Source organism: Strix aluco, chromosome 1 (genome assembly GCF_031877795.1).
Source record: "Strix aluco isolate bStrAlu1 chromosome 1, bStrAlu1.hap1, whole genome shotgun sequence".
NCBI lineage: Eukaryota > Metazoa > Chordata > Aves > Strigiformes > Strigidae > Strix > Strix aluco.
In genome coordinates, this window is record NC_133931.1 from 126,906,852 (window position 1) to 126,927,378 (window position 20,527).

Genomic DNA, 20,527 nt, shown 5'->3' on the forward strand with positions numbered 1-20,527 from the left:
TTCATGTTACATATTAGTAGTTCTTGTTTGTGCTTTGAGATGGTATTCTAATGCTCTACCTAAATACATTCTCCTTTTCTGTTGGGTTTTTTTGTTTTCAGCAAACGAGCATTCAAAAGCTTCCCTGAACTGAAGGATGCAGTTTGGAATCAATATTCAGTGTGGACAAACAGATTTGGAGTATTGCTCTTTCTGTATTCTGTAATACTGACAAAGGTTTGTGGGTTGTTTGATATTCTTTGTGTGTTTTGTTTCTTTGTTAAGAGCAAGTTTGATCATGTGATTCTTTTTCTGTAAAAGGTGAACACTAAACTGATAAACTACATCAAATATAGATAAATGGATGGAATGGTATCTTCATTTTGCAGTACATTTCCAGCATAAAAACTTGAAAAGCTCAATCTGTTTTTTGGGGTGTTTTGGGTTTTTATTTTTTTCCATTGATCTGGGAGAACTACAGAGTTTTGAAACATCCTTCATTGTATATCCCTGACGTCTCTCACCAAGAGAAAGAAGTGTGTTTAGTTATCAATTCATACAAGAACATCAGCCTCCTAATGTTTTACTATTGCATTCTGTTGTTGTAAATGTTGCAATTTATTCCTTAAGAGAGCAAAAATGTTTGTAATTTTTCTACAGGGTATTGAAAACATAAAAAATGAAATTGAAGATTCAACTGAGCCATTGATAGACCCTGTGTATGGTCATGGAAGGTAGGCTGCAAAATATGGTTGCTACCACTTAAAATAGATTAGTGGGCTAATTTTTTATGTTTCTGTAACTGATCATTCTTTTAGGAAATTATTGATATTACACCAAAGATTCATGTATAACTTTGTAATAGTTAAAACCAACACACCATAGCATGCCTTTTTCACTGCCTACTCCATTTAGTGCATCAGTTCTGAGGAAATGCTTCTGTTATTGCTGAATTTTCAGAGCAATAATTCTCAAATTCAGGGCTACGTTTTTATACCAAGTTGTTGGTTGAAAGAGTGGAGATCGTATTAGTGTAGCTGAATTACAAATACATGTTCAGGAATATAGTTAGAGAATGTCTGCTTAGCTGCCCAGATAATACAATAATTTTTTAATTTGTTAGAGATTACTACTTTTTCAGAAATAAATTGTATGTCCCTTTTAATAGGCTATTTCTTTCTGTTATATAGCCAAAGTTTGATTAACCTCCTGTTGACGGGGCATGCTGTTTCTAATGTGTGGGATGGAGACAGAGAATGTTCAGGAATGAGTAAGTTGATTCTAGTTTATGCTTGTTCATAATTTTTACATACTATGAGATGTTGACCTACAGATTTGGAATATGCTCTATTTCTGTTTTGATAGCCTCCTTGTTTACTGTCTTTTGATTTAAGCAGACTTCAATTGGAAATAAAACATACTTGCACTAAATCTCTAATGTTAGTATCAGTGAATACAGGATTGTCAGCTACAGGTTGAAATTTTAAGATTCCTGATGACTTGGATGATGGAAGGGAGTGCAGTCTCTGCAAGTTGGGAAGGGTAATACACTGCAGGCAGGGCCACTGTTCAAAGCAGCCACATCAGACTAGACAAATGGACTGACAGGAACCTCATGAAATTCACCAGAGTCCTGCATTTGGGATAGAATAAGCCCATGCAATGGCACAGAGCAGCACTGGCTGGCTAGGAAGCAGATTGGTAGAAAAGGACCTGAGGTCCTTGTGGGCAGTGAGTTGCTCATGAGTCTGTGCCCTTCTGGCAAAGAAGGCCAGCTGCATCTTGGGCTATGTTAGGAGGAGGACAGCCTCCTCCTAAGTGAGGTAAGTGATGGTTCTTCCCTCTATCTGTGTGAGACCACATCTCTAGTGCTGTGTCCAGTTTTGGGCTCCCCAGTACAGGAAAGACATTGACGTAGTAGAGCAAGTCCAGTGGAGGGCCACAAAGATGACTAGGGGGCTTTTGTGGTTTTTGCATTTAATTTTACAAACAGAGAAGATGATCTGAAAGCAGGAACACTTTGAATTCTGAAGGTGTTCACCTCTTCTCTCCCAGTGCTACAAAGTCCATCTCAGGTTCATCAGTGTGTTTTTTACAAGGATTTTCCATCATCTAAGTCATCACTGAAAATACTGGCTTGAACTGAGGTTCAAGACAGATCCGTGCAAGACCTGAATCAAAATGCTCTGGTTTGACAATGAACAAGTAGTATAATCTCCCTTAAGACTTTTTAGACTTCCACTTGATTCTGATTCCATACAGGCTGCACTTCAGGATCAGACTTATCGTGATGTCATTTGGATATTGTATCTAACTCTTCTCACCCCTATTTGGTAGACAACTTATCAGGGCATTTAGATTGGATTCTTGCAGTCTATTATTGATGAGCCTGCACTGGCTGCTTTTTTTTTTTTGTGCCCTTCATAGTGCATGCAAATTGATTACTAATTTGTTTCAAGACCCTTTGGAGGTTAAATCATCTTTTCTTCTGGTTTTTCCTCTAGCTTTTTTGTTTGTGTTGTTTTTTGTTGTTGTTGTTAGGGTAAGTAGTCTCATGGCACCTCGTTTATCTTTGATGTGTAAGGTAATCGTTAATGGTTCAGAGACTTATTTTGTCTAGCTGCTTCAGTGGTATACAATGAATTTCATTATGATCTGCAAGCTTGAACACATCTCTTATTTACAGTCTTTTAGCCATTTTTTTTTTTACATCTGGCACCATTATCTTGTTGTTAATCTTCTTGAGTACAGGACATCATTTATCTTTTTGTGAATTAAAGCAAAGATGGCTTTGAATACTTGCATTTTCTTTGTATCATTTCATTTTGTGTTTTATCAGTCAATTCCTACCCTGATTCATGCTGCATGTATAGAACACTGTTGTCACTTATCCCCCTCCTTTCTTACTGAAATTTCTTGTAATTAGCCTTCCTGGTTTTATCCATATGTTCTTTTCAGTATTTTTAATTTTCTCTTTTGATTTTTTTAGATTATGATTTATCAATCTGAGTTGTTAGATTGTAATCTATCAATCTGAATTGTTCTTGCAACTTTCCTTTACATTGGGATAATTTGCTATTCTGCAATTTAATATATCTTTTTTTGAAATCTTGAATTTCATTCCCTCATTTGTCTTTCAGATTATCTTTCTGGTAGACCTTATTCGTTAGTTATCCAAGTTTGAATTTTTTTTTCTTTTCTGAGAACACTGAACTCTCTTTGCACAGAGTAATGTTCCACATTTAGGTTCTTAGTCAATTCTGCACTAAAAATACAGAACCAGAACCCCCGTAGAAACATCTGACTCTTTCTGGGGGGAGAGGAGGAGCAGAAAAATAATCTTTAGTACATCTTAAGAATCTGGTGTTATGTATCCTGTTAATTTTTTTACCAGTCAACTAATTAGACTTTACTGTTGGGAGTCCTCCATTTTCTTCAAGTCCTTGGGACAATTATAGTCAGAACTAGCTTATTTGCTGTCATAAATCTATAATCAATATCTATTATATGATTTGTGTAGTCTATCAAAAAGAAGGACAAAGAGCAGCCTGCGATACTCACAACTTCTTAGGCAAGACTGAATTTTGGATAAATTGTCACATTTCCTCTGTCTATCAATCCTTTTTGCCATCTTTTCTCCTTCAATCATTTCTCATATATTTTGACTCTCTTTGTAGCCTTCAGCTTCCATTCTGCCAATGCTATGAGTTTCTCATGTAGAAGGGTTGCAGGTGTCACAGTAACAAGAACTAAACGTGTTTGCTGACTATTTTCTGAAGTTGGCTTTATGTACATTTTTCTCATTTGGTTACTGGTCACTTGCTTTACATTCCTCTGGTCAAGCGATTACAAGTTGGGAGGTTTGACATTAGTATTGTAGACAGTTGATTGCCAGTGCTGCTTGATTTTTTTCCATGTAAACATAATGGAAAAAAATTTCAGGTATTTCTGTGCTTAGGTGTAATCAGTAAGTGAACTTCTGAAACCGAGGGGCAGGAAAGGTATCTCTGAACATGGAGGAAAGGTGATGCTAAGGAACTGCAGAAAGCAATGGATGTTATGTGGTTTGTAGTATATTTGCAGAGGCAGCAATGAAGCAACAGTGAGAAGATTCAGCCACAATGCAGGAACAGGAAGAATGCTAGACAGGGGATGCTATTATCATAAGTAAACACATTTGCTAAATTGAATTTTTAAAATGGCACTTGCCTTGCATTTTTATTCAGAAGTTATGTAAAGGCACTTTACCTCTTGTTCAACTGTTTAGATAAGCAATTTTTAATTAATAAATAAATCTTGGAAATTATTTAAAAAGCATTTTAAAGGTACTGTCAGTAATTTTATCAGTGACAAATAACATACTGAGTTACAAACCTGAGGAATTACCAGGTAGTTTACAGATTATACTCAAAGCTTTGATGCCTACAGTATTGCATATTTTCCAGATAGAGTAGGAGTTATTAACTGGAATTGTTCTCGGGCATCACCAGTACAAATACCAGTGAAATGATCCCTCTTCTTTGACTATCTACATATTTGCCTTTAAACTTTTCTTCTTATTCTAATCTCTTGTCTTGCCAGAGTTATCCACAGTAGGAAGATATGGGGAGGTAGAATTTTTTCCTCCTTTTTAAAGACTGTCATTCTTACGTGAAGCGTAGCAATTTAATATGAATGCAGATAATGCTGTAATTGCTTTTTCTAAGTAGTGCCAAGAATTTGTGGTGTTTCATGTTGTCACTAGGTGGCGGTATTCTGATACGGTCGGTGACAGTATCATTACATTTTAAAACCATCATTAGTTTGGGCCTTCTTTTTTAAAGGCTCCAGTTTTCTCCCTTTTTAGAAATTTGAGTACATTGCAAAAGTGCTTTTCAAAAAAGGAGGAACTAACTTTCTGAGAAGAGGTATACATATTCATTTTCCCAGCTGATCTTTGGTGTTATCAGATCTTTTCCAGGGGTGTGTTTTCTTTCTGTGGGGTGAGGATATTCACAGGGATGAATATCCTCCCAGCTCGTCTCCCTTTGTTTCCTAGTAAGTCGTCTAAGAGTGATTTTTTGCTTTTGTGTCCTCCTCTGTTGACTAATTCTGAAGGAGGCATGTGTAGGCCAGTGACTACAGGCTAAAGTTAACCTAATAGCTTTCAGATACACAATCTATGTAGCTTGACTACTAGCTATTCAGGGTATTCACACTCTGCGACTACCATTGTAGCCAGGATCCCAGCTCTCTCTAGTTATCAGTCAAAGTTCTCATCTAGTTATCTGTCTGGGGAACAAAATACTTAATAACCTGATTGTTTTTTTTCTGAATAATTTTCTGAATAGTAAATATTATTTATATGTGACTTTTCTGTTCTGTTCCAAGAATCAGCTCCTATTTATGTTTTTTGTTATTTATGTTTTTATCCTGTTTAGCAGACTGAAGTTTACATTGATATTTGTTAATGATTTTTAAGAAATACCTGTGATGTGTTTAAAATTATTTCTTTAATGTACTATTGCTTACTTCTGCCATTTGTTTCCCTTCATTGCACATATGTGCTATTTCTGAACAACCTACTTTGAGGAATCCTTCACTGTTTTTTTTAATTCAACTAGCTCTTTTGCCCTCAGCTCAAAGAAAGGATGCATTGTCTCAGCATATGGCAATTTATAGCAACACAGCTATAAGTCAGTGAGATAATGGGGTTCTGCAAAGTATTATCTATGTACCCCTGAATGTTTTAATTCCAATCGAGTTTGAAGATAATCCTTGAAAGGACAGTTTCAGATCAAAGAATTCTGCACAGCAAAGAAAGCCTTTTAATATGTATAGCTGACAACTCGAAGGAAGGAGTTGTACTTCCAGGCCAAGAAGGTAGTGAACAAACTAGTGTTTGTAACTTTTGGGGGTTTTGTTTTTTGGAGTTGGGGTTTTTTTGCTTAACAGTAGAGGAAAAAGTTAAACCTACTATAATAACTGTTCTGCACTGTTGCAAAATTCAGCGAGGTAAACTTGAAGTTGGTGATACCATGCCTAGTGCTGTGAGTTATAATGAAATGCAGAATTGATTTCTGTAAGTCCAGAAATCTTTTTTCATTTAGAACCATTTTCTTCATTTGCTGCAGTCCTGAGGCTTTTGCCCATGGATAAAGACTTCATCGTTTTAGGCTGATGTTGATAAATGTTAAAAAGTATAGTTGAGAGTGTTTTGGAGGGAACTTTCAAATACGAAAGTCAATGTTCTCTGAAAAAGGGAAACACAGACCTTGTTAAATTGATCATGGTGTATGTTCCTATGTGCATTTGCAGGATCAAGTATGTGCTGGTCTTTGTTTAGGCAATGTTTGGGGACCTAGCAGAGCTTCTCCAAGTAGACAGTACTTGCACTGTTGAGATGATGTATTTGTAACCCAGAGCTTCTTCAGATCCTTATAACTAGTTTCTAAGCTTCAATTTTGAAGTACTTTCCCATTTTCTATTAAGAGAGCCTCAAATAAGGCTCTGTAAGTGCTCTTCCAATTGGTAGTACATAAATATTTCAGCTATTCCTGACAGCTGTGTGTGTTTGAGAGCTGTATGATACATTAAGTGGAAGTCAGTACAGAAAATCTAATTGAGGGAATGCTTTCTTTCCTACTAAAAAAAGTATTATTTGCAAAATTATGCTTTATTATTCAGAATGTGAAATGATTAAGGTAAGTATGGCCAGGGAAGTCTTTAAAAAAAAAAAGGGGGGGGGAATACATAAATACATATATGCTTATATACTTTTTTTTTCCTTCAAGATAGCTATTTTTCTTAAATTCTTCTGAGAATAATTTTGGTGTAAAATACTTCATCTGCTACGAAATCCAATAACTTTTGAAAAGAGGCTATCAACAGTAAACTTTTAAAACCATCCATTTGGCTTTCCTTATTTTATAGAGAGGGAAATTATTACTGGTTTTAGACTATACTTCGATGATTTGCCGTTGTTGCTAAAACTGCATGACTTTTAAAATTGTTACTTGACCAATTCTGAAAGTAAGAAAAAATGGCTTAAGAGATGCTATGCAGATTTTTCTTGAATAAATTTTGTGTTTTTCATTTGAACAGAACTTCTTGGTATACATAAACAGGCAACAGTAGGCTTTTTGACATTGATGGAATCTCTGAGATATTGTAAGGTAAGCTGTTTTCTACATCATTTAAAATTTTTCTTTCATTAAGCTGTTGTGGGCTTTGGCAGTATTACTAAAAGCTTTGCTGTGTACAGTTGGTGATATTAAAGAAGTTTCAAAGTATGTTCAAATTAAAACTGAGAAGAATGCTATGTTAAAACAGATATATAATAAAACTGTTAAGTGCATCTTATTGAGTAAATCTTGTTTGATGCTATTTAAATTAGAACTTTATTGGACCAATTTAATTTAGCTAGTTAGAAGCTTGTGTTTTTACTAAAATAATGCTTAATGCAAGTTATGTAGATGGTTATAAAACTGAAGTCCCAAAGTGGCTTGCTATTGTGAATGTTGCCATTTTATTGTTCTCATTTTACGCTATCACTGTCTTCCATTTAAAATAAATAACCATGAGTAAAAATGGTAAAACTACTATCAAGTAAATGTATTCTGAATATGTTATATTCAAGACCTAAAAGTTACTGTATGTATTTATCTGTGAACATCTGAAAGTAACTGAAGCGCAACCTAGTCAGTATTGTTTCTTCCCATTGCGACACAGAATTTCTTGATCCTAAAGTTTGAGAACTTTTGTGCTTTACAAACGTTACTTTTGAAACAACATTGATACTCTTAATTTCAAAGGGCTTTTTGGTTGTTCTTTGCTTTCTTTTCGATCTCCATTGAATTCCTTTAACTCAGCTCAGGGTTAAAGGGGATTATGTAATTTGCAGAACATTGGTGTATTGACTGTAACTAGCTGTCCCTTCATTTATTAAATAAATGTCAATTCCAAATTGGTTTATCCAAAACCAGCTAATAAGTCAAGTGGACTTTGATCTGATTAGCATCTGATTATAGTATTGTTAAACATAGGAGTACTTACTTGTCTGCAGTGTGTTTGAAGCATGTCTCCAAAGTTGAAGGGATATTGTTGATACCACAATCTCACTGAGGTCTTATTTCAGTTAATTATCATAAACTATGTTGTTTTCCAAGTCAAACAGAAATCAGTGATCAAAATTAGAATCTAAATATTTCACACTGTTTTGTAATTTTATGGAACATTTTATATTAGTTTTCAGAGCAGCTGGGACTCCACTAACTGAATTGTTGTTAATTTGATCATTGATGAGGTGAGTTTTCTGGGTTTGCTTTGTGTTTCTGATTTTGTTATACCTTTTTAGGTTGGCTCCTATTTGAAATCTCCAAAATTTCCCATTTGGATTCTTGGCAGTGAAACACACCTCACAGTCTTTTTTGCCAAGGTATGTTAGATGTGATTTTGGGTAATCTGAGGCAGATAAACACCACATAAATTCAAAGTTCAGATCTTGCTACAGTGTGAATTTCATGTGGCTTTAATGTAAAAATGTAGTCACCAAACGTTTTAATTAACTCATCCCTTGAAGGCAGAGTTACTCACATGGTTTAATGATATGTCATAAATCTTAGTGAAGTCTTTTGGTTCTAGCTTAATTTATTGGGCTGGGGGAAGGGTATGCTTTAGAACACCATAATTGGGATAAGTACTGTCTTAAATTTCTATAGTGGAAGAGAGATATAAAAAAGTAAATAGTTATGTGTAGGTGCCTGTTAGTAGTTTAATCTCCCTGACAGTACTTTCACAATTTTTAATCTATAACCATAGTTTCTTCTTCTAGGTTAAAAATAGCTATCAGGACTGTTATACTAATTCCTTGTATTTATCAGATATGTAGTGTAATCTGTGGACTATATAAAATGCTTTTGAGATGAGTTCTCAGTTTAAAATGTTAGACCAAATTTTCTGAGGAGACAATTTCTGTGTCTTTAGTTGAAGATAGTAAGTTGTTTTCCTTACATTTTTTTTATTTTTATAGAACACTTGTTTCTGTTTAGAAATATTTATTGAAACTTTAAATGGTACTTAGTATATTTATTAGTACTTATTAGGAATGAACTTTCCTGTACTTAATATCTTACAAATAAATGAATATTTTAGGTATGAATCTTGAAAATAATTACTAGAACGTATAACAAAGTTAAAGCCATAATTTCTTGAGCTGTTAAATTTCCTGAAGGAAAATTTTGGCCTAATCTTTTTCTTATAAAAAAGTTATAAAAAAGTTTTTTCTTATAAAAAAACTTCAAACAAACCTCCACTATACACTGAATTTGTGTATCAATATTTAAACTTAAATTTAAAAATCCTTTAATTAGTCTGTGTTGCGCAGTGAATATTTTTTTGCAGATTCTGATGCAAATGCTTTATTAGAACTTCCCTGAATCCCTTGTGTAAGATAAATGCTCTTTCTTCCTTACTCTATGGTAATAGAAAAACCCTTATCCTCATTTGAATGTTTGTTTTCTGCCTTACTCTCTCCCCAAACAGTCTTTCTTAGTAAAGTTTTATTTATTTCAATTTTGAGATTTTATCCACAGTTTTTCTGAATTATACCACCGAAGTCAGTACCCTGTCATATAGGTCTGTTGCAAGTAGGCATATTCACTCTGGTATACAAGTCAAGTATACCTGTCCGGAATGTTAAGTGCACCTTCTAATGTTTTGTGTCTGCAGTGACCGTTTCCAGTTAGAAATACATTTCTAATGCTCTTTATTTCAGGATGTTGAGGGCTGTTTGCAGGTTTTAAAGTAACTGGGCATCAACACCTCCAATACAGCTTGGTGGTTCTTTCTTCACTGAACTCCAATTAGGCTGTGGAAAGCATCAGCTTGTGATTAGTATCTTCAGAACTAAAAAGCAGGAAAATGAAGCAACATGAGCTTGGCAAAGAATTTCCTAGAAATTTTTTTTGATGAAAAGAAGCAGGAGCTGGAGTTGTGTAAAAGTTCTGAGAGTCCTTGAATTTGCATGTCTGACCTCACACTTTCTAAAGTTAAGGTTGGTGACCATTTCAGGTGGAACAGAGATGTCAGCTACAGTGGAAATATGAATCGTGTCAGCACATTATTTTATCAGTTGAAGCTTCATGCCAAAAACTACAGGAAGAAACTTGAATTCATTGCTAATGGTTAGTTAGCAAGTTGTTCGAGTAGTGTGTGTAGTTGTCTAGATGGTGCTTGATCCTGGGGATGTAACTTCTAGCTTGATGGTGAGTTTGATTACATGAGAAAGAAATCTTCAGAATGGAAAGAGGAAAATGGAGCCAAAAGCAGTGCAGATTAGATTTGAAAAAAAAACCCACAAATACAGCTCTAATTCTTTCAAGCTGCATATGATTTACAGGAGCCTAAACCCTTATGCTTACATAGAAGAACATTGGGCAATTATTAAGCAAAATAGTAGTCACCTTTGTCATTTGCTGAGTAATTTGGCCTAGAAACCTAGAAAAAAACAGTCTTCCTAGGCTACTGTCACTATGGACAAGTAGCACGGGGAAATTAGGGATCAGGACAGAATCTTCACTGCTATCTCGGGGACTTTTCTTGAGCATGGAGGTTCAAATGCTGCATACCAACCTACTCAAAGTTGGCTGCTGTTCTGAATGAATGACCATAGTGCTAAAGATTTTTACATTTGATGTGGAGTACAGCAATAAACATTGTTCTCTTAACTGTGTAATGAACAATCATCCATCTAGCCTTTCTATCTCAGAACATTCTAAATTAAATACTATAGACATCTATTGCTGTCTGCCAGAATATATTTGCATTACTCTAAATGCAGACCATTCTGCTGTATCTGTGACTTGCAGAGAAATGTTTTTCAGTCGTATTTTCTAAAATAAATAAATTTGTGAATAGCTGCCATTCTAAAACTTTCTACATTTTCAGTGGATTTTAATGAATGAGCAAAATGCAGCACAGCATCTTTGATCTGAAGATCACAGTTATAGCTTAAAGTGAAATTTAAAAAATGAACTCAAGCGTGTAATTGGCCTCAAGTTCTCTTGTAACTGCTGCTGCATGAAATAGCCTTAAACAGTGACAGCTGAGTCAACTCCTAGTTTTAATGAAAGTCTACCCATTACTAAAATAATAGAAATTTTATTGTATCTGCATGGTCTCCATCTCCACATCTTGATTGTCAAAATTCATTTGGTATGTACAGAAATGCTATTAGCCTCACTTTACTATAAGTAATTGGAGGTAGAAAGAAATAATTTAAGAAATAATTTTTTCCTTAAAACAGCAATTTTGGTTGAGGCACATTTTATTGAAAAGAATAGCAGTAGTTTTTCTTCCTGGGACTTAGCTGACCTTTTGCCAACCAAATATTTACTTACAGTTAGATATTTTGGAGGCAACGAGGCACACACAACAAATTGAAATTCAGTGGATAATCTCCTATACAAAACATGGAAACATGAGAATACTCATTACAATGTTTTGTTCCACTGTCACCCAGTTTAGTGGAAGTGTTCTTTCTAGATGACAGAAAATAGAACCTGCAAACATCTGAAATGAAGCTTCTAAGGTAGACTGTATTGAGGAAAAATACTACGGCTTGTTCTGCAGACGAGTGTGTAATGAAGTTGGAAAGGACATGTGAACATTTGTATTATGTAAATAATTAGTTCTTCAGCACTCTGATACTTACATGTATCATAATAGAGCTGAAAAAACTTGTGTGAATAGTTGGGAGGGGGGACAAACGTTACCAGAGATCCGTAATTAGTACCAGCATATTTTTTTCTTTCAATTACAGCTTTGTATGTATAAGCCCAGGAAGTTGCTTAATGTTCAATAATCCAAATTTACTGAAAAAATAAGGGTGGCTATTACTCCTAGAGGTCATGGACTCTGCATTTGCAACAAGGTAGATTTTACCTGAAAAAGTGGGTATGTAGGTTCTTCATAGGCAACTAAATCCAAGCAGCCTCTGCCTCTCCCTGCCCTCCCTTCCTTTCACTGAATAAGAAAACTTTCAAATGGCCTTTGGCCAACAAAAACAAACAAGGAAACTTTCACCTGACACACTAAGTATCTCTGCATGCTTTGTCAGATGGTGCTAAGGCAAATAGACAGTATTGTAAATGTCCTCTAAAAATCAACTTTAAAGTTACAGTCTGTCTGTTTTTTTTTACTGTAGCAAAGAGAGTGAGAAGGTGAGGCAGCTCTAAATTACTTAAGGGATAAGGCAGTGATGCTCTCCATCAAATGCTGTGTGGTCAGTTCTTGTTTATTTTTATGATGCTCGTAACACAGGAAGTTATGACAAGCTGAGACTATTCAGAACTTTTAGGAATGTCAGTGTGGTCAGACACTGTATAAAATAACAACAGGTTGAAACGTTACCTGAAATATAACAAGAAAATGTTTCAATGCAAACAGTAGGAGGAACAGCAGTAGGTTAATAACTGTGTTGTAAATACTATCTGCTGACATGCAAACTCTCACATGGTCTGCAAGTTTGAATTCAGACTCTTTGAAAGTGAAAAGACAGCATGGAATGAGTGTCTGGTGACATCAGGTGACTGAAACTGTCCATGGGGACACTTCAGAGCTGTATAAGTTTTTCAGAAATTCCGTTAGTCTATTCCCAGGTCTTGAAGCACAACAGAATCGGCTATCCATTTTCAGTTACAGCATTGTAGCATTTCTAGACTTGAAGAATCAGATAAGCAGAGGAAACTCCTGGCTGAGACATCTGAGTAAATTACAAATTACTGCTTTTCAGGGAAAGTGTGCCTGTTCTGCTGTGTTGGGACTGTACTTATGGTTTTGGATTACATTTTTTTATTTTACTAACTTTGATCACTGTAACCTGTTCTACATATTCTCAGGGCCTTTCTTCAGCATCCTTGATAGTATTGTCTCTCAGAAGAAAGAACATTCACTTCTCTTCCTTAACAATCTTTTTCATCAAAGTTCAACAGAGGGACACCTGAGCAAACACTGACACTGCTATAGGAGATCCTGAATTGGGTCAGTGGTGTTTACCAGAACTGGGCTAAGGGGGACTGTTACTGGGTACAGCATTTAATCTCAGAACACCAACAGAGAATGTCAGTGGCCATGAAGGAAAATAAGAGGCATGTGTAAAAATCCAACTATTACTAGTATGTATGAACAACTCTGGTCTCTGCAGAAGTAAGCTATGTATATCCAAATAAATTATACTTATCTGTTAACTTAGGAACTATTCTACTTTGGGAAGGTAGCAAAAAATATCTACACCCTTCCTTTTGTTAATTGCTCCCATGACTGGTGAATGCAAATTTTTAAAAAGTCTTTCTTCATCAGAGAAGAAATCAAAATCAGATTTTGAAGAATTCCACTTCAGGAAATGGTCACAAGAGGATGTGGTTTCAGAGTATTTAGTTTCCATGAGTAAGTGGAATTGGTTCTGGTTGGGACAGTCTGGATATCTAATACAAATGGTATAGATGTGTGAGGCAACTGCAGAAATAACTTCTGAGCTAAAGTAGGTTTAAATTTTCTGTGTGCTGATCAAGAACAGGGAAACAAATGCTGCTCTGTTTTTGACAATAGCTCTGACCTGGCTAAATCAGTAGTGAATCTTCAAATATTTCTATTGGCTATTAATTTAAGAGTTCTTTTCTGCAGGAAGAGATTCCTTTTTAGAATGAATGTTAGAGCAGGGTGTTTCCTGTGGGATCTGTGGGCCCCAGAGAGAATTGAAGTCACTCTACCGATTGGTTAAAGCTTCATAGTGTAAATGCTGTTGCTAAATGAATTTAAATTGTTCTGAATAACGCAGTAGTTCATAAGGGTTTGTTTGTTTTCTAGCAGAAGGGCCAACTTTGAGGTCTCATAGTTGGCAGGGGGCACCTCAAAATAAAATACTTCTGTAAGGTACCTACCCTATTCTAGCTTTGTGAGATCACGGAGCATAACTGTGAAACCTTATTCTGTTCTTTGTGGGTCTGCTCCAGTTCTACTTGCAGATGAATTTGTTCCTACTACAGATGTGTGTTTCTGTCTATGACCAGACACTTCTGGGCAGTTTCTTTGTTTATTGTTTGTTTGGGAGAATTTCTAGGGGAAAACCTACGCTATTTTCATTCATGTAAGTGATTTTCACACCAGCGTTTATTCAAGTAACTTCTAGATTTTTGTCTAGATTTCTCATTGTTGTAAAAGAGACTTTATATGTGATGCAACAGTGTATGGTGATATACTTGTTTTCAATGAAACAAGCTCACGACATCAATTTACCCAAAGTCACGGTGGCTTTATTTTCTCTAAAGATAATAAATCGGGAGCGCTGTCATTTATGAAGTCTCTGTATTTCTCATTTTTTCATTAGAAACGTAGCTTTGGCTCTAAGTGGAGGTAGCTCTCATGAGAAACTTTAGCCATCATACATTGTTTGGCTTTAGTCAAGAGAAATGTTTCAGTTTCCTTTTATTTTCCTGTTTCCCACATTGTTGGAGTGAGCAGCCAACTGATAGCTGCAAGGAAAAATAAGATCTCTATCTCCTCTTAGTTTTTGATGGTCTGTACTTCAGCTGTACTAAAAGAATTTTTAAATAGTGGAGAAACCAAAGCTCCTCAGAGTGGCTATACCAGCTTTCTTCAGGAGGTGTTCTTTTTCATGTCTTGCACAAGGCTTGGGAAAGAAGAAAAGGTTGTGAAGAAGCCAAGTATGCCCTTTCCAATCTAAGAGATAAAGAGCCAATTCTAGTTTTGCCACCTCCCTAACATCCTTTCAGGCCTGCAGAGTGTCTTGGAGAACTCTGGACTTCCAAGAAAAGCAGAGGTATGCAGAAGATAACAGAAGGGTTGGGTGGGAAGACTGAGGTGTTGTCCTGGTTTTGACCAGGATAGAGTTAACTTTCCTTGGGCTGGGAAGGAGCACAGCTGGAGGGCTGAGCCTGGATTGGTCATTGGAGTATTCCATATCATGGGATGTTATGCTCAGTATATAAAGGAGGCAGGTGCTCTCACGTTTCCGCTTCTGGTTGGTGCGGGGGGATTTTTCGTGCTGTCACTGGGTGGTGAGCAACTGCATTGTGTATTACCTGTTCGGACTTCCTATTGTTACTGTTGTTTTGTAACTATCATTAAACTGTGAGGTTTTTTTTTATTCAACCTATGAATTCTCTCTTTTTTTATCCTCCCTTGTTTCACCGGGGAAGGGGGAAAAACACCTGCATGGTGATTGGCTGCTGGCTGAATTCAAACCATGACAGGTGTACATGTCTGTGATAGGCAGGTGGGGCCAATCTGCAGAGCTAGAAGGTTAGGGCTTATTGATCAGTGTGCCATAAGAGATCCAGTAATAGATCTTACAGAGGCCAAATCATATTCTAATGTGGTAGACTGGAAACACTGTGATTATGTGTACATTGTTAAATCCTAAATCAAAGAGAGTCAAGAGACTGGCCAAAGTTTTCAGGATTTTAGTGGGCTTGACGCGGATTTTCTGGTTTTAGAGTTGCTGATACAGGATCATCTCTCTATCTTCTAGAGTCAGGTAGGACTCTAGTTACTCAGGATTTTGGGGTCTTTCAGGTATGACTAGAAAGATGGGGTGTGATACAAGTCCCTGCCACACAGTTATATAGAGGCCTTGAAGTGACAATCCAGCTATACAGATTATTTTCTTTTTTTTAGCCTAGTACAATAAGTAACAATGTTGAGCTAGGAAGAGAAAGCCATAACCGTGGAATCTCAGATCACATGATTGACTTTTATCGGGACTGAAGTACCCATATATGTTGAGGAAACTGCCTGAGAAAAGTATTAAAGAGCATTCTGGTGGTCTTCCAGTTCCTGAGGTTGATGGTAAAGAAGTTGGTATCTGTGAACACTAGAGATATGACTCTTTGGTCAGTGGTAGGCATTTCAGCAATTTGTGGCAAAAACTCTGAAGTCAGAATATTTAGGAATTATGTCAAGGTCCTGTAATGCTTGTATTGCTCTTGTCAGAAGTGCTGTGCATCCCATAATAATGAGTAGCAATTATGAGGACTTACTGCTCAGATCATAAAGAGATAACTCAGTCATGAGGTTTTGCATTATTTGTTTTTAGAGCTGAGAAATAGAAATTGTAATGTAGAGGTCATTAAACTGAGAAATGTAAGACTCAATGTTAATCTAAACAATTATTTGGGATTTACTATCCTAAAAGAATTATATTCGCTGTGTTTACCACAGTTCTCTGACTAATATCAGCCATTTAGTCATATCTATATGTTCTCTAAAGTTTTAGAAAAATTTTAACATTCATCCCATTATATACAGCTTTCAAAATGATCATTTAAGGACATTGTTCATGGTTGACTGATACAGACCATGAAATGTAATTGTATATGCCCCTAAGCAAATAAGCAAATCACTTCCTTTTGGGAAAAGACTTCTCATCCATCTGTTTTCTTTCAAAGGGGGAGGTTCAGTTTTTATACGTGAAGTAGTTGAGAATAGGGCTGCTTAGATGATATCACTTTTCATGTGTTTGAGTTGTTCCAATTTTTGTGTCACTGTTTTCTCCTGGAACGTTACACATTTTGATACTGGTTTGTGCTGAGGTAGATGAGAGTGTCACTTTGTACTGACTCCTTGCACACTGTTTCCAAGCCTAGATGAAAACTTGTAAAATGGGGCATGGGGGAGTAGTTCCAGCTGTTCCAATAGGAACTTTTGATCCAGCAAAATTTAGATCTAAAAATTCAAAATAAAACAGTACCACTTGTTGCATGAGATGTCCTTTGAAACAAAGGAAGGAGGGATGAAAGAAGGAAGGAAAGCAAGCCAGCACAATGAAGAGAACCTTTTCTAGATCCACAAATGAAAAATGAAGGAATTTCCCATGAACTGCTAAGCTCTCTATTTAATACATTGTATGAGCACTTCTTAATTGGAAAACTTAAAACGGAAATATGTTGTAAGTAATGACCATGAGTATAACATTAACCATTTTTAGAAAAATTGTATTCCTTAATCATTTCAAATCTATTTTAAATACAATTAGGAAGAAAAGGATTCTAAGAGTCATCTATTTATTCAGTTTTCCAACTTCCTAGTTCCCGTCAAAGCCTATGCTCTGTTTACTTTCAGTTTGCTGAGTTTGCATTTCAGTTGGTTAAGAACAAAGTTTGCCTGATTTTTAAAGATTAGCAGTAGGTTTGGGGAACATATTTGAGACTAATGTGCACTCATCTCTATAAAACAATATTTTTACTGTAACTTAAATGATACATTGTTTCTGAAAGTTAGTTAGCTATATCTTTAGTGGAAGAGATAGTAGAGGTGAGTGTGTAAAGCACCTGTTGTGAAGAATGCAGAAAGCAGTATAGAAATGGTGGGTCATTTGCTGTCCATGTGTAGGCAGAGCAGTCCTGAGGAGTACTTTTCCTCATATTAGAATGAATGACTTCCACATGTAAATCAGAATTGGGGACTGGAAGTTAATGGATTGGGTCCTGCCCCATAGGAGTACTTACTAGTATCTAGGAGGAATTACAGCCTCCTGTTTCAGGAACGAGGCTACGAGCAACATCTAGTTTGTATGTATGTTAGCCTATCAAATGAGAGGCTGGTTTTTAAAGAAACGAATTTTAATTTTTTTTCTTTCGTTTTGGTAGTATATGCAGAGTGGCTTGCAAACAGTAAATGCATCAAAGACATTGCTAACTGCAGTTTTATAATTTATAAGTCACTTTATCAAGTAAATTCTGAAAGTCAACATGCTGCATAGAAACAAAGGCCAAGAACATCATTGTATCATTCTGTATCCCTTTTAGGTGTGAAATCAATGTTGGTTCCAGCTATATTTGATACAATAGCGAAGACATTGGGCCTGAGCCATCACATGACGGGTAGATATTCTGTTTTTCAAATTTGGAGGAATAGGCATCCTGACTCAGTGTTAAAATATGATTAATAGATTGATAGAGTTTTTAATAGTACTGCAGTTTTTAAATATAAATCAAATTGATATTTACAGAAACATTGCATAAAAAAATGTTACACTTAATTCCAAATCAAGTGGAAAAACAAAATGCTGATGGCTCTTTCCTCCATCATTTGCTTCTTCCACTAGTCAGGTCCCCTGGCCTTTCCAGGTACAAGTCCTGATCAGTTCTGCCACAATTATTCTGTTTTTAGCTATATTTCAGCTATATTAAATAGAGAAGTATTGTTTATGCTATTGCTCAGATAGCAATGCAATAGGATACAGCCATCCAGTGAGTACTGACCTGAAGTTTTTTTTAAACACACCTTTTTTAATATAACGTGCTCTCATATGTTGCATTGCTTTTTTTTTTTTTCTGCCGGTCACAAAGCATATCCACCTCACTTGATGCATTAACATTTACCAGTTGCTGTCTTGATTCTGCATTTGGCATGTGCTATGTTTGCAACTATTCCAATCTGCTGGTAATGTTCTGAAATTAGGTATTGTTTATATATATGTCTGCGTAATTGATTTACAGACTCCTTTCTTCTGTTGGGTCATTGCTAACTGAATGTTATGCAGCACAAATTAGAATCCTTCCAGTGTCTGTCTGATGGCTTCCAAGTTGTGTATGCGTTAATGGTAAGCTCACAGTAGATCTTGGCCTGAAAAATACAATTCTGCTTCAAAAGTCCTTTTCTCATCTGGATGTTTATACCTTGGCTTTTTAGTGTTCAGAATTATTTTACACTTAAGCTTTCTGCATATATTTGGATATTTTTCAAATATCCCCAAAATAATACTGTGCTTTTTATTTGAGCACTCTTGATGGAGGAGCAGGTATTATTACATCCCAAGCAATTTGTAGTTCATTTAGTATTTCTGAGCAGATGGAGGAGAAGGACATAAATTTCCCTTTTGTTCCCTTAAAGACCTTCTAAAGTCTTAGCCCAAAAGCTTTGACTTCGATAAATTTAGTGCGCTTTCATTTCCTGATGGTTTACAAAGCATTGAATAGTATGCAAACAATTAGGAAGAAAATACTGGCTTTCTTAATAGTTAATCTGGCATCAAGTAAAGAATGGAAAAAAGGGTGTTAGTTTCATGCAGTCGAATACTCCTTTCCAGAAAGTATATAAATGCAATGGTATGGTCCAGTTTTCCACTGTATTTATGAAGGAGATAAGTCAGAGGTAAAAGATGCTGTTTTAGTCATAAGATGCAACCTCAGCACATGGAGGGAGGAAAAAAGCTGAGTTTAGTTTCCATTCTCTTTCAATAAGTATATATGCATGATTGTCAAAGTTTCTAAACCAATGAGGGTCAGTAAATTAACCAGTTTAGAACAGGAAATAGTGTATTCATAGTCAGGGTTTCTCTTTATGGAATCATTCCAGAAATTGAATTTTAAGAAAAATTTTATTGAGTTACTTCCATGCAATTTTTTTTTGAGTCCCAAAATCTAACTCACTGTCTTCCAAACTACTGAATTTAATACGCTTGTAGTATCACAATGCCGAGACATGATAGGTAAGTAGAATGTATCCTTATATGAGGTAATAGGTAGAAATCATAAACTCTGATAGTGCCAGGCTCACGCCAACCATTCTTTGTTCTACAAGCCACCTTCCTTTTTATCTTCTAATTACAGCCTACTAACTGCAGAAATTGTTTACCAGATAATGATATTGGGAATATTATTTTACCCATTTTTAGTGAGATTTAGAATTGGAAATCTAGTATTCACTGCATGCCCTAATGGCAGTTCCATAATTAGCATACGAACTGATGGTATGCCCATCATGTCTTCTGTTTGAGAAGATGAATCTATATGAATGGCTGTTAATCTGTGCTTGCTTATTAAAATACATGTTCTAGATTGATTCCTCGGGTTTGTTCTTCTCCTTAGAGTTTTTCTTCCTGAAAATGAAAAATTTCCTGAAGTCCTAAATGTATTACAGAGCTTATGAAACAGAGGTTTTAAATACAGTTATTGAATATCTATTGAAGATTTTACAGTGAAGCATTCTTGGGGTAAACAAGGAAATTATTTTGTGGACATTTTCTGTCTCTGCATTTTTCCCCAGAAGGTCTGAAGACCAGATGTTCTTTCTCAGCAGGACACCATATATGCTTGGGAAGTAGATGATGACATTTTTTTATTCTCTGTTCAGCCTGCCTTATTCCCATGTTCCCAAACCGTACTGGGATAGATGCAGGGAACCAGAAACACTAAACAAGACTGCCAACATGACAACATATGCTTCAATAATAAAAACCATTATTTAAAATAGTAACTGTTGTAGTCCTGTTCTGAAACTTTATGCCAGACACTGCTTTTTGCAAAACTTCCCAACTGCCTAATAAACATGTGGCATGACAGACAACTTGTGTAGAGGATCTGTATGTCTCCAGGAGACTTTAAGTAATTTTATAAATGGCAGGAACCTGGTTGAAATCAGTTTGGGTTTTAGCTGTTGTTTGATCCACAGAACCTTAATGTACGTGACCGCTATTGAATCCCTGGGAACATCAGAGTGAACCTGGAAACAGCATCTTGATTTCATCCTTTACAAGTACTATCACAAA

The 20,527-nt window shown here is 35.9% G+C and overlaps 1 protein-coding gene across 5 annotated transcripts in view; it reads left to right on the top strand.

Annotated features, from left to right (window-relative positions):
• The window catches only part of MINDY3 (MINDY lysine 48 deubiquitinase 3), a 60,471-nt gene that overhangs the window by 17,899 nt on the left and 22,045 nt on the right, over window positions 1-20,527 (top strand). For all 5 annotated transcript variants that reach the window (XM_074834833.1, XM_074834842.1, XM_074834871.1 and 2 more), the window contains 5 exons: window positions 102-216; window positions 640-713; window positions 1,170-1,249; window positions 7,063-7,133; window positions 8,315-8,395. In XM_074834833.1, coding sequence (XP_074690934.1) covers window positions 102-216; window positions 640-713; window positions 1,170-1,249; window positions 7,063-7,133; window positions 8,315-8,395 — 421 coding nt within the window. The remainder of the gene's footprint in view (window positions 1-101; window positions 217-639; window positions 714-1,169; window positions 1,250-7,062; window positions 7,134-8,314; window positions 8,396-20,527) is intronic.